The sequence below is a fragment of the Lipotes vexillifer genome, unplaced genomic scaffold (genome assembly GCF_000442215.2).
Source record: "Lipotes vexillifer unplaced genomic scaffold, Lipotes_vexillifer_v1.1 scaffold514, whole genome shotgun sequence".
NCBI classification, from domain to species: domain Eukaryota; kingdom Metazoa; phylum Chordata; class Mammalia; order Artiodactyla; family Lipotidae; genus Lipotes; species Lipotes vexillifer.
This window is the reverse complement of record NW_006789975.1, coordinates 942264-952896: the sequence shown is the minus strand read 5'-3', so window position 1 is coordinate 952896 and position 10633 is coordinate 942264. Positions and strand designations below refer to the sequence as shown.

General features: G+C 58.1%; 1 protein-coding gene across 4 annotated transcripts; it reads right to left on the bottom strand.

Annotated features, from left to right (window-relative positions):
• Window positions 1-2309: 2309 nt before the first annotated feature.
• On the bottom strand, window positions 2310-10158 carry FGFR4 (fibroblast growth factor receptor 4). Of its 4 annotated transcripts, none has more exons than XM_007463085.1 (17): window positions 10018-10158; window positions 9086-9349; window positions 8918-8998; window positions 8631-8797; window positions 7954-8077; window positions 7232-7422; window positions 6963-7101; window positions 6577-6616; window positions 6219-6314; window positions 5961-6082; window positions 4339-4449; window positions 4061-4251; window positions 3550-3672; window positions 3393-3463; window positions 3036-3173; window positions 2653-2758; window positions 2310-2554 (listed from the first exon to the last, which is right to left on the bottom strand). In XM_007463085.1, the coding sequence occupies exons 1-17, from the start codon at window positions 10106-10108 to the stop codon at window positions 2411-2413; spliced, it is 2199 nt and encodes a 732-aa protein (XP_007463147.1). In that variant the 5' UTR covers window positions 10109-10158; the 3' UTR covers window positions 2310-2410. The 4 variants fall into 4 exon arrangements, with proteins under 4 accessions (XP_007463147.1, XP_007463145.1, XP_007463146.1 ...); XM_007463084.1 differs by lacking the exon at window positions 6577-6616 and adding an exon at window positions 6865-6886 and having other exon boundaries at window positions 2411-2554; window positions 6169-6339; window positions 6918-7101; window positions 10018-10108; XM_007463082.1 differs by having other exon boundaries at window positions 2411-2554; window positions 6169-6314; window positions 6423-6616; window positions 10018-10108.
• Between the last annotated feature and the right edge of the window lie 475 nt (window positions 10159-10633).

Here is a 10633-nt window from a genome sequence, read left to right as displayed (position 1 = left end):
AGGGGGTTCTTGAGTGCAGGGGGAGCATAAGCCAAGAGCTGCTTTTGGAAGCTGCCTGTAGAGCCACCTGCAAGGGAACGGGAGGGAAGGGGATGGAGGAGACCTTGGGCGGGGAGGGGGACACTCAGGGCCACCGCAGAGGCCAAGCACCTGTTTGTTTTTTTAAATTAACTAATTAATTTAATTAATTTATTTTTGGCTGTGTTGGGTCTCCGTTGCAGTGCGCGGGCTTCTCATTGCGGTGGCTTCTCTTGTTGCAGAGCATGGGCTCTAGGCACACGGGCTTCAGTAGTTGTGGCACACGGGCTTAGCTGCTCCGCGGCATGTGGGATCTTCCTGGAACAGGGCTCAGACCCGTGTCCCCCTGCATTGGCAGGCGGATTTGTAACCACTGCATCACCAGGGAAGCCCCAAGCACCTGTTCTTAGCGAAACACTTGGCATGACCCATGTGAACTCTTCAGGGCATCCTTCCCCAAGCATGTGCTCATCCAAGACCTGTTTCATCCTAAACCCTAAGCCCTGGGAGGTAGGCAAGGCAGGAGCACCCCATTCATATAGGCAAAGAAAGTGACAATCAAAGAAGTGAGAGCACTGGCCTCAGGACACTGGAAGTGGCAGGCTTTGAACTTCCTGGCTCCAAGTCCAGTGTTCTCTCCATCCATTAGGGAACAGGGCTCCTAAAGGAAAGGTAGTGGTCAGGGATGACTCCCTGGGTTTAGGCCTGGTTCTTCCTCTGAGATGGGGCGTCCTGGAGGAGGTACAGTTTTGGGGGGAAAAAGAGTAGTTCAATTTGGGACATGGTGAAGCAAAGAGGGCACAATGGGTGTGTCAGGAGACCTGGAGTAGGAAGAGAAGCATGGCCATGAGCTGCTGCTCAGTCTTCCAGGATGGCCCCAGTCCCAAATCCTTATATCCAGTCCCTTCTGACCCTGTATGTAGTTTCAGCCACCACCCCCTGGGAAGCCATGGGTGCAATCCAGGCAGCTTCCACAAATGATGTGTCCTGGATGGGCACCCCTGTTCCAGCAGGGCAGGGCAGAAGAGAGCACCAGGCACTGGGTCTGGTACCTCCTCCTTGTGATTCAGGGGCTGAAGAGCAGCAGTAACCACTGGGATGGAGCTGGAGAAGGTTCCAGGCTCAGAGCCCTGGGAAGCTGATCCCTCCACCCCCCAGAGGGTGTTTGAGAACAGGGCCATGATGGCCTCCCCAGGCGAGGACCAGGCAGGCAGAGACAGCTGCAGCCCAGCCAGGCGGCAACCAGCTGTTGCCTGGGAGACTGGCCAGGGTGGGGCGGGGCGGGCACAGCCCCCACAAGCCCCCAGCCTGAGCCGCAGAGCGTGGGAGCGGGCAGCAGCCTCGAAGCTGAGTTTCAGGCTTTCACGCTGTGTTAACGGTCAGCTTGGTTAATGCTGAGCAGATGGGGGAGGGGTGCTGCCAGCTCCCTTGGGGACAGTCCCAGGGTACGCACACACATACGCATATGCAGAGGGTATAGGAGTCCTGCCAAGTGGATGGTACCGTGTGGACTCCTCTGCCCGTTAGCACTCGTTCACACTATCACATATCCAAGATGGTGCTGGTAAGACAGACAAAGACAGGTTCACACAGGCTCCTGGGTCCACCCTGATGCAGCTGGAGGTGGATGTAAACCCAGGGCTGGGCATGGAGCTCTCAGACTGTGTCACCCAGGCAAAACTTGCAGCTCGGGGATCTCTCCACCCTGTTCCCCCTCCACCCGCTGCAGGGAAGACACCAGGCAGGCACACAGTGGTTTATTGCAAAAAAAAAATAATTTATAAAAGGCCATTTGCTTCTGTGTTTTGGCAGGCTTCCAGCCTCTCAGCTAGCAAAGGGGCTAGTGCTCCTTCCAAGATGCTGGGATAAGCAGCAGAGGGGAGGCAGGGGAGGCCTGGGGACATGGGGTTCAGAGGCCCAAGACCTTTCTTGGTGTAGGGGAGTGGATAAGCAGCAGAGGGGAGGCAGGGGAGGCCTGGGGACATGGGGTTCAGAGGCCCAAGACCTTTCTTGGCGTAGGGAAGTGGGGACATTTAGGACAGCCCTACACCCAGGACCAACCAAAGCCCTGGAACAAGGACCGAGTGCCAAGGCCCAGGAGTAAAAAACAACCAAAAAAAAGCCATTAGAACACTGGGGCCATGACTCCAAGGCAAGGGCAAGGCCTTGAGACTGGGGTTGAACTCTGGCTTAAGACCCAGAGGCCAGAGAAGTAGTCTCAACTGGGGACCCCAGGACCAAAGACAGACCTCCCCAAATCAGAACCAGAGATCTGGGACAGTACCTTTAGGTCAGGGCCTGGGGGTGCCAAGGTCAAGCACCACCAGCTTGCGGCTCAGCCAGGAGGCCCAAGGCTGCTGGCTGGCCTGCCCATACAACTTCGTGCCGCTGCTCATGTCTGCACCCCAGGGAAGAAGGGGCTGGGCCCCAGGGGCAGGGAGTCGTGGCTGAAAACAGAGTCGCTGGAGGAGCAGGTGCTGCTGGCGTCCCCGCCAGCAGGGGAGTAGGGTCCAAAGGTTAGGCGGAGGTCGAGGTACTACGGGGAACAGTGTTGGTCAGCCCTGGTGGTCAGGTGGGACAAGGCCCAGAGGGCAGTGGGCACAGGGGGGTCATGGGACAATAGGGGCACAGTACCTCCTCAGAGACGGCCAGCAGGACCTTGTCCAGTGCCTCCACCAGCTGCTTGAAAGTGGGCCTCTGAGAGGGTGCTGCGTGCCAGCACTCACGCATCAGCCCGTACCTGGGAGAGGTGTGGGGGAGGGTCAGAAGGAGCCTCAGGCCTGGGTGAGCGGGGACCTCATGGCACTGGGTGGGGGGGTGTGAGGAAGGGGTAGGGTTTGATGTGGGGTCAGTGAGGCCATTCAGTGGAAGGGTGCCAGGCCAGGACCTCCCTGCTGGGTTGAGGAGGAGGTGGTGACAGTGTTAGTGCTAACCACTCTCTATGGTCAGGCCCTGAGGTCAAGATCAGGGCAGAGGGTAAGGACTGGAAAGCGGGGGAGAGTGGGGTGAGGCCTCACAGCTCTGGGGGGCAGTGTGGGGGCCGGTCCATCCGATGCCCCTCTCGTAGCAGCGAGAACAGCTCCTCCACTGGGATGCCAGGGTATGGGGAGCCCCCGAGGGTAAAGATCTCCCACAGCAGAATCCCAAATGACCACCTGGAGGCAGAACCCAGGCTCAGCAGGCACAGCTTCACTCCCTACCCCTGGGACTAGGATGGGGGACCCCACAGCTATGATCCACCACGGGGGTCAGGATTAGGGTTTCTTTTAGAGTCTAGTCCCATTCAGGTCCCAGGGCTCTGCGATCCTGGGCAAGAGCTTTGCCCTTTCTGTGATCGCCTGCAGACACCCCAGGCCCTAGCTTCTAGGACCCACACGTCACTCTGGTGTGTGTAGACTCTGTCAAACAAGGCCTCAGGTGCCATCCACTTGACAGGCAGGCGGCCCTGGAGGGGAGAAGAGGGCACATTGCTGCTAAGTCCCACAGGTCCCGGTGCCCCGCCGCTACTGAGTTCTGTCCTGCCTCCCTTACGTTGCTAGTTTTCTTGTAGTAGTCAATGTGGTGGATGCCACGGGCCAGCCCAAAGTCAGCGATCTTCATCACATTGTCCTCGGTCACCAGCACATTGCGGGCAGCCAGATCCCGGTGGATGCACTGGGGGCAGGGCAGGGGTCTTAGGTTTATGAGGACAGAGCTGGAAGCTGGGCACATAGGACCTCACAGTAACCCTCGGGGTAGGGATCATCCACCCATTTTACAGATGAGGAAGTCAAGAGTCACAGAGAGGAAACCTAAGCCAACTAACTAAAGGGCCTACACCCTCTCTCCTGCACTGCCTCTTCCTACCTGTGTGGTAGGGAGTATGTAAGGAATGGGGATATGCAGTTTCAACTGTGTACAGAAGGACTGAGGGGTTACAGAAGGACTCAGGGACACAGGCTAATGAAAAAGGGGAGGGAGAAGTTGGGGCATTTGATGCAGGGCATGAAAGTGTGGGCGTGGGGCAGTTGGAGTGGTCCAGAGAGCTGCCCGCTGCCTGTACCTTCCGCGACTCCAGGTACTGCATGCCCCGGGCCACCTGGTAGGCGCAGGAGACCAGCGCAGGGAAGGAGAGTGGCCCCTCACTGCTCCGAGGCCCGTCAGGGCTGAGGTCAGGGCCTGGGGGGCGGCGGGCCCGCAGGAACTCCCGCAGGTTTCCTTTGGCGGCACACTCCACAATCACGTACAGGGGCCCTACAGAGGCGAGGGGGGACAGGGAAGCTACTGAGGCTGTGGCTCTGCATCCCAACCGTCCCCGTCCCTAGCCCTGCCCCACCCCACCTTCCTGGGTGCAGACACCCAGCAGGTTGATAATGTTCTTGTGTCGGCCAATCAGCTTCATCACCTCCATCTCAGAGACCAGGTCTGCCAAATCCTTGTCGGAGGCATTGTCTGTAAGGATGACAGCCAGGGTGACTACATAAGCGAGACTTTGGGTTGGGGACAGGACACGGAGCCCTGGACTCAGAGTCAGGAGGAAGGTCTGGGCCTGAATTCCTGCTAGGCTGTGTGGCCTTGAAACAATCTCTTAACCTCTCTGAACCTCAGGATTATCTTGTATGAAATGGGACAATGGATTGTGCCCTACTCTCATAGCAGTTGCAAGGATGCAACAAGAACAAGGATCTGAAAGTGGTAGGCCTGGGCTTCCCTGGTGGCGCAGTGTTTGGGAATCTGCCTGCCAATGCAGGGGACACAGGTTTGAGCCCTGGTCTGGGAAGATCCCACATGCTGCGAAGCAACTAAGCCTGTGAGCCACAACTACTGAGCCTGCGCGTCTGGAGCCTGTGCTCCGCTACGGGAGAGGCCGCGACAGTGAGAGGCCCGCGCACCGCGATGAAGAGTGGCCCCCACTTGCTGCAACTGGAGAGAGCCCTCGCACAGAAACGAAGACCCAAAACAGCCAAAACTAAATAAATAAAAATAAATAAAAATAAAAAAAAGTGGTAGGCCTGCCAGTGAGTGGGACCAGGAAACAGGAGAGAGAGGGAAGAGCTCTGAACAGGAAGGAAGCTCTGTCTGGAGGGCTTGGTGTTACTCCCTGAATGGGCTGAGAACTCCTGGGGTCGGGAAGCGGGCTGGAGACCTGAGGTCTGTCTGACCAGGGCCTGGCGTCCATCTGGCCTGGGAATTCAGGGAGCTGCCAGTGGGGCGCAGACGGGGAGGCCAGGAAGACACTGCTCCAGCTTCTTTTGAGAAGGCTAAGGACCAGGGGCTGAGCCCCTGGGGCTGACCTGTGGCCCTGGGCCAATGACATACCCTCCCCACCAGACCTCACAATGCACATTTCTCAATCCCTGCCTCCCAGAAAGTGCCAGGTGGCCCCAGCTGTGCAGAGAAGAGGGGCCAGGGGGAGCAGAACAGCGGTTTAGGCTGCTCTTGAAGAGGGGGCTGGGGAACAGCAGCAAGAGGCCCCGATGGTGGGTCCCAGGTGTGCTCTGAGCCCCTTGGGGTTGCTGCCTGGGCTGTTCTCCGAGACAGTGGTGAACACAGGGGGACAGGGCCCGGGGAGGCTGAGGGTGCAATTTGTGGGGGAATTGTGGGGGAATGAGGTGGAGGCCTTCAACGCTGACAAGGTTATTTGAGGCCAAGGCTGACACGGGGTATCAAACCCATCACCCTAAATCCTTGTAGTCATCATCATCACAATGGTTAAGAATTTAGGTACCAGGCACTTCCCACAAACCTTGGGCTGGGAGGCAGGGACTATTATTTACCCCACGTGACAAGTGAGGAAACTGAAGCTCAGAAATGACTTGCCAGGGTCAGTAGCAGAGTTGGGCCCCAGGCCCATGGGTGGGATTGGGTGGCCTCTCTTGGCCCTCAGTGCTCACCCGCTAGCACTGAGAGCCCCTTCTGTTACTCCCAAGGCCACTGGATCTCCCCCAGGCTGCCACACTCACCCTTAAGCATCTTGACAGCCACAGTGCTGGCTTGGTCAGGCTGGATGGGGTCCATACCAAAGGCCTCTGCACATACCACCTGCCCGAAGCAGCCCTCGCCCAGGGGCTTTCCCAGGACCAGCCTGGAGATGAGAGAGATGAGGCCTCAGCCATCAGGGCATCATTCCTGCCCAGAGTCTGATCCCCACCCTCACTCGGCACCGCATACCTGTCCCGGGGGAACTCCCACAGTGGGTCGAGAGGTAGGTCTAGATTCACGAGGCCCGCAAGCAAGGGGGGGCCGCTGGAGGAGAGACGGACACCCCGCACCAGGGACGAGCTTGACTTGGCTGAGGAGCCTGACTCCAGGGAGAACTGCAAAGTGAGAGACTTGGTCTGTCTGCTGAAGCCAAGCTGAGGCAGGAAAGCAGGCCCAGAGCCTCACTACGGGGACACAGAGGTAGGGGACAGCATGGTTGGTACCTGTCGGGCCAGAGGGAAGCGGGACAATTTCTGCACAGTGGCAGGCTGCCGGGGGTGCCGGCCGAGGAGCACCTGCCTGCGATACAGCCCGGCCAGAAGCAGGAGCACCATCAAAGCCAGAGAGCCTGATGTGTACAGGATGATGTCCGTGTACCTGGCCTCAGGCGCTGTTGCCGACCACATGAGATCCTCCTCTGCCCACAGAGAGACATACATAGACAGAAACTGACCAGTCAGTGATCAGATGGCTGGCTCCATTCCCTCTAACTGAGGCCCTCATAGCTCCCAACATACATAGGGACACACACCAAGGAAAGTGCATTTACACCCCGTCCCACATACCGACACCCCAGAGATTCGCACGGACAGTCACATGTGAACACGCATAGAGGGACTGCTACAAGCAGAATCAAACACACAAATCCACACACCAAATCCAGACCCCACAGGCCAAGGAAGACTATCTACCCAACAGGTCACAGCCCACTGTGGAACCACAGCAGAATCCCGCAGCGTCTCCTGGCCCCCTCAGGAGCTCACCTGTCAGCACCGTGAGCCAGGCTGACTGGTAGGAAAGGCCGATGGAGTTGCCCGCCAGGCAGGTGTACTCGCCTGCATCCTCAGCAGACACATTCCGAAGGTATAGGACCTCCACCTCCGAGCTATTGATGTCTGCTGTCTGGGGAAGGGGGACACATTCAGGAGTCACAGAAGGGCCTGGAGCCACACTGTGGCCAGGAAGGGAGCTGGGGACCACTCCCTACCACCCGTGGGAGAATGGTAGAGTCAGGTGCTGGCAGGGACTGGACCTTTAAGACTTGCACATAGGGGAAGCCATCAGCACCGAAGCTGCTGCCGTTGATGACAATGTGCTTCAGCCACTGGATGTGGGGCTGGGCGTCGCTGTACACCTTGCAGAGCAGCTCCACGTCGCTGCCCACCACAGCTGTGGTGTTGGCTGGGAGCCCCGCCTGCAGGATGGGCCGGTGCGGGGACCGCTCTGGGGCGGGGCCGGGCCGTCAGCCCTGACCAGGCACCCACAGAAGCACCCTGGTCACCTGCCTCCAGCCTCACCCCCAGCTCAAGGGAGGGACCTTCCTGATACTCAGCTCAGACCTTGTTCATCCCTTCTTACACTGTTTAAACCTTCCATGGCTCCCCATTGCCTTTGGGGTCAAGGACAACTTCTCAGCCTAGCACTCAAAAACCCTCCAGGCCTGGCTCTCTGCTTAAATGCCACACTCCAGGCATACACGTCCCCACAAATGCATTGTGTTCTTTATGCCTAGGGCCTTTACTCAGCCTGTGCCCTCTGCCTGGATGTCTTTCCCATGTTTCTCCTCAGCCCAGCCCTGCTCCTCCAAGACCACATTATCCCCTGTGCTTCTCTTGGACCCACCTGGACAATTTGAGTAGCTTGAGTGAGTCATCTAAAAGTCCATCTTGCCTGCCAGACTGGGTCCCACTTGAGGGCAGGGTCAGGGCTCCCACCCTGACACCGCCTTGCCCGCCCGCCCGCCCACCCGCTCACCCAGCACGTCCAGCAGATAGCTGTAGCGGATGCTGCCCAAAGAGTTCTCCACAAGGCAGGTGTATGTGCCACGGTCCGAGGGCACCACGCTTTCCATCACCAGGCTCCAGTGCTGGTGGCGCAGCTGGGAGCAGGAGAAGTGTCCATGAGGGGCCACCGAACCATGCCCATCCAGGGGACCAGAGCATGAGGAGGCTATATTCTGCCCGCGGGGGTCTTCTCAAGCTCTCTAGGCCCCGGGGAGGCCACGCCAAGGCTAGGGACCTTGGAACAAAGGAGAAGGCCCCAAGAAGTATCTGAGCCATGAGTTCGAGTCCTTGAGTTTTAGCTCTACTTCTTCTGAGCTGTGCCACCTTAAACCAGTTTTTGCCCTCTCTGAGTCTCAGCTTCCTCTGAGACTACAGCCTGGAACTGACCCTGTAGGGTCTTATCATGAGAATGAGCTGCTAAAACATATTAATACCTGCCGGTCAGTGATCCTTCCCACTTTACACGTGGAGTTGCTAAGGTCGAGAGGTTAAGTCACTTGCCAGAGAGTGGCAGAGTGGGAACTTGAACCAGAGCTGTCCAAGTCCACAGTCTAGTGCTCCTTCTGGGGCCCTGCAGCTGCCTTTCTCAGTAGAGAAAGAACTGTGGGTTTGACTTGAGGGGACCGGTGGGGGAACCCGGAGACTCACCCGAATGCCTCCAATGCGATGCTCCCCATGGAAGTCCTGTCCATCCTTGAGCCAGCGGATGGTGGGCATGGGGTTGCCTGCAGCTGGACAGCGGAACTTGATGGTGTTCCCGGCAGGCACTGCATGCAGTTTCTTCTCCATGCGCTGGGGGTGTGTCCAGTAGGGTGCTGGTGGGGAGGGGAAGGGAGAACTCAGTGCCCTCAGGAGGACCACCTGTTTACACACAGATCTCTTCTCAGTGACCAGCTGGAAGACAGGGGAATGAGTCCTTGAGGAGTCACACTGACCTTGCTGGGGGTAAATGTGCTCATTTGAGGGGCCTCTGTGGGTCTTGGGGTCCTCATCACCATTGCTGGAGGTCATGGAGTCTATGTCAGGGACAGAGGGAGGCATTTGAGGCCCAGGACAGAGTTTCTCTCCCCAGGGACCCCTTAGCCACTGCCAGACCCCCTTACCATCCACACCCAAGGTGACATTGTGTAGGACAAGCATGGAGCCTCGTGTCAGGCACAGGTATCGGCCAGCGTCTTCGGGTAGGAAGCTGGCGATCTCCAAGCGGCCTCTCCAGCCTCGTACCCGGCCAGCAGGTGCCAGGCGACTGCCCTCCTTGTACCAGTGGCCACTGCGCTCAGCCCACCCACAGCATAACCGCACAGGCTGCCCAAGCGCCACAGTCAGCTCCTGCTCTTGCTGCTCTGGGCTGGGGGCCAGGCAGGGCTCTGTGGGCCGACGGCAGAGGTCAGTGAGCTGAGTCAGCCCCCTGCATACAGGGAACATGCTGCACACTCATGGCAGGAGCAACCCCTCGACACATGCTGGACACTGCTGCTCCTCCACATACACACAACCACATGCTGCAGACAGTATGTGCAGGGCAAATGCCACGCCTCTGGTGCATATCACACACACGGTGCGTGGCACACATGCTGGACAGGACATGCCACTGTCCCAAGAAACACACATACACACACAAGGCACATGCTACAGGTGCCACATATAGGGCACACGCCTATACCTCTGGGGCACATCACACTCACAGTGCATACACCACACATGCTGGTTGGGCCTCCCAAGCCACACACCCAGTGCACAGAACACACACACACACACACACACACACACACACACACACAGCCAAGGGGCTCACCACCAGCTCTGCGGCCCACCTCAGGGCCCTGCACCTTGCAAGGCCAGCCTCTCTTGTGGACACAGAGATAGGTGGATGCTTGCTGGGAGCCAGACACTGAGTCTCAGTGGTTGGTCCTGCCCTGCTGCCACCTCCTCTGAGCCTGGGCCAAGATCCTCTCCAGCCTTGCTCAGCCAGCAGCCCCCTCCTGATGCCCACTCTTCCCACCCCTGCCACCCTCTCCCATCTTAGAGGCCATACCCAGCTCCGCTTCCTCAGAGGCCTCAAGGGACAAAGCTGGAGCCCCAGGTGCCCCCAGCAGGACCCCCAACAGGGCCAACAGCAGCCGCATCTCCTTCCTGCTGCTCACAGGGACCCAGGCTGGGCCTCCCACTGACTGCCTTCCTGAAACAGAGAGGGCGAAGAACTCCTGCTAGACGTGCACCTTTGTTGGCGCTATGCCGCTATCTTGCAGATGAGGAAACTGAGACAAGAAATGCCGACTTGTTCAAGCCCCTGCTAGGCAGCGTCAGGGCAGAGACTAGAACCAGCTCTGCTGTTGTCAGAGCCCAAGGCCTCCCCACAGTAGGTTGTGTGGTGCGGGGCCGGGGCTGGGCTTCCTGCTCTCCTTGGGTCCTGCTGAGACCCAGGCACAAGTTCACAAAAAGGGCAGGCTTGGGATTCTTTCCTCGGAAGGAAGCAGAGAATGGAGACACGTAGTCTGCTCTCTCTCAGCACACATAATTTATTTTTTGCTGAATAAATGAATTTATTACTGAAAAAAAATCTGAAATATAATACAAGGCCAAACTTCAGCATCTGGATGTTTTCTGATCTGACCCCCGCTCCTTACAGCATTGCTGACATTTCCATGACC

What these genes read in the sequence shown, in the direction of transcription:
- FGFR4 (XM_007463082.1), bottom strand. Translation starts at nt 10,108, where the DNA reads ATGCGGCTGCTGTTGGCCCTGTTGGGGGTCCTGCTGGGGGCACCTGGG. An exon ending in GCACATTTACCCCCAGCAAG is followed by an intron (nt 8,798 to 8,917) that starts GTCAGTGTGACT and finishes CCTCCCCACCAG; the next exon opens with CACCCTACTGGACACACCCC. An exon ending in CCACACTGCCCCCCAGAGCT is followed by an intron (nt 2,759 to 3,035) that starts GTGAGGCCTCAC and finishes CACCTCTCCCAG; the next exon opens with GTACGGGCTGATGCGTGAGT.